Source organism: Phaseolus vulgaris, chromosome 4, assembly GCF_000499845.2.
Source record: "Phaseolus vulgaris cultivar G19833 chromosome 4, P. vulgaris v2.0, whole genome shotgun sequence".
Lineage (NCBI taxonomy): Eukaryota > Viridiplantae > Streptophyta > Magnoliopsida > Fabales > Fabaceae > Phaseolus > Phaseolus vulgaris.
Genome location: NC_023756.2, coordinates 34,224,497 through 34,226,750, shown reverse-complemented (window position 1 = coordinate 34,226,750; position 2,254 = coordinate 34,224,497). Strand labels below are relative to the sequence as shown.

The 2,254-nt window shown below is 43.0% G+C and overlaps 1 protein-coding gene across 1 annotated transcript; it reads right to left on the bottom strand.

Moving 5' to 3' along the window:
* Positions 1 to 470: 470 nt before the first annotated feature.
* On the bottom strand, positions 471 to 1,493 carry LOC137838719 (uncharacterized). Its single transcript, XM_068647948.1, has one exon. It carries the CDS (start codon positions 1,491 to 1,493, stop codon positions 471 to 473), a length of 1,023 nt encoding a protein of 340 aa, XP_068504049.1.
* Between the last annotated feature and the right edge of the window lie 761 nt (positions 1,494 to 2,254).

The window sequence follows — 2,254 nt, the reverse complement described above, 5'->3', positions numbered from 1 at the left end:
ATATTGTTTGCTCATAGGCCACACTTCCAACCACCCGCTTGACTTCATTCCTGAGCCTTCTCCATCTCAGGGACGAGTTGTAGAACTTAGTGCACGAGTCTCCATTCTTGAACCAGCATGCTCTAGCTTTTTGACAGATAAGGGAATCAATCTTCTTATCAGTAAGCATTAATTTACCTACCAGATCATACCTCCTCAGCTTGTCGGGTTCCGTAAGGTCTTCAACACAATCTTTACAGTCCAAGACCTCTATCTCCTTTAGAATTCCTTCCTTTGTTTTATGCAGATTTCCATACACATCCCTATTCCAAATTTTCAGATCCCCCTTTAAGCATTTCAGCTTCACCTTCATCTTCTGGAGAGCACTCCCTTGTGTCACATAAGACACCCACTTATCCTCAACCATCTTACTGAACCCCTTCTCCATAAACCACGCATCTATGGAGCGGAAGGGCTTGGGCCCCCAATCCTTATCCACTGCCTTCACCACAATAGCACAGTGATCCGAGACTTCCCTCTTTTGGACATATTGTTTGCTCATAGGCCACACTTCCAACCACCCGCTTGACTTCATTCCTGAGCCTTCTCCATCTCAGGGACGAGTTGTAGAACTTAGTGCACGAGTCTCCATTCTTGAACCAGCATGCTCTAGCTTTTTGACAGATAAGGGAATCAATCTTCTTATCAGTAAGCATTAATTTACCTACCAGATCATACCTCCTCAGCTTGTCGGGTTCCGTAAGGTCTTCAACACAATCTTTACAGTCCAAGACCTCTATCTCCTTTAGAATTCCTTCCTTTGTTTTATGCAGATTTCCATACACATCCCTATTCCAAATTTTCAGATCCCCCTTTAAGCATTTCAGCTTCACCTTCATCTTCTGGAGCGCACTCCCTTGTGTCACATAAGACACCCACTTATCCTCAACCATCTTACTGAGCCCCTTCTCCATAAACCACGCATCTATGGAGCGGAAGGGCTTGGGCCCCCAATCCTTATCCACTGCCTTCACCACAATAGCACAGTGATCCGAGACTTCCCTCTTTTGGACATATTGTTTGCTCATAGGCCACACTTCCAACCACTCATCCGAGACTAACACTCTGTCTAGTCTACTCTTTGCAGACCCATCTGCTTTGAACCAGGTGAAAATTTTCCCAACAACAGGCAGATCAAGAAGAGCATTCGAATCAATGAAGTTGTTAAAGCCTTCAATCTCCCTTGACTGAACCACCCTATCCCTTATGCCTTTCCTTTCACTACGGTTTCTCACAGCATTAAAGTCACCACAGAGACACCACATACTACCATGACAAGCCTGCTTTAGAACAGTCAGCTCCTCCCACAGCGTCTTCTTCTCACTCATATTACAGGCAGAGTATACGTTTACCACAACACAACTAAGATCAGATTTGTGTACCTTACCGAAGACGGCAATGAACCCTTTACCCACCACATGACTCTCGTAGCTGAAGACGTCCTCACACCACATTGACAGCAAACATCCTCCTCCATAGGCACCTTCATGATGAAGCCAACCAATTTTATTACTCCTCCACAACGAATAGCATTTCTGTTGCGATACCTCTTTGGCTTTAGTCTCCTGCAGGCACACAAACTCTATTCCTTCCTTCTCAACAACATGTTTTATGTGATGTAGTTCCTATGGAAGCTTGCCACATCTTATTGGGTAGACCTTGGCAATTTGACAAGAAAACCATGCACAATGGTCTAACAAACGAGATTACCTTCACCCACAAGGAAAAGAAGTTTATACTTAATCCTTTACCACACTCCCAAGTGGTAAGAGATCAAGTACAAATGAAACAAAGGAGGGATGAAGAGAAAAAAAAATTAGAAAAAGAGCGAATCCTTAGGGAACAAAAGGCGTGGGAGAAGAGTGTTCGTTCCCACAAGGTCATTCAACAAGACAAAACAATTGAAAATACCTTTGAAAATATGCTTCTTGTTGAACAACCTAGCCTTATCTTTTGTAAAGGAACACTTACATGTACTGCCACAAATCTTGAGACCATGACTCTACCTCCTCAAGTCAAAGATCTTAAAAGTGGATATCACCAAATTAGAATCAAAGAGGGTGATGAGTGGAAAACCGCTTTTAAAACCAAATTTGGACTATATGAATGGTTGGTGATGCCCTTTGGTCTCACTAACGCACCTAGTATTTTCATGAGGCTCATGAATCATGTCTTGAGAGATTGCATAGGCAAATACGTAGTAGTTTATTTTGAT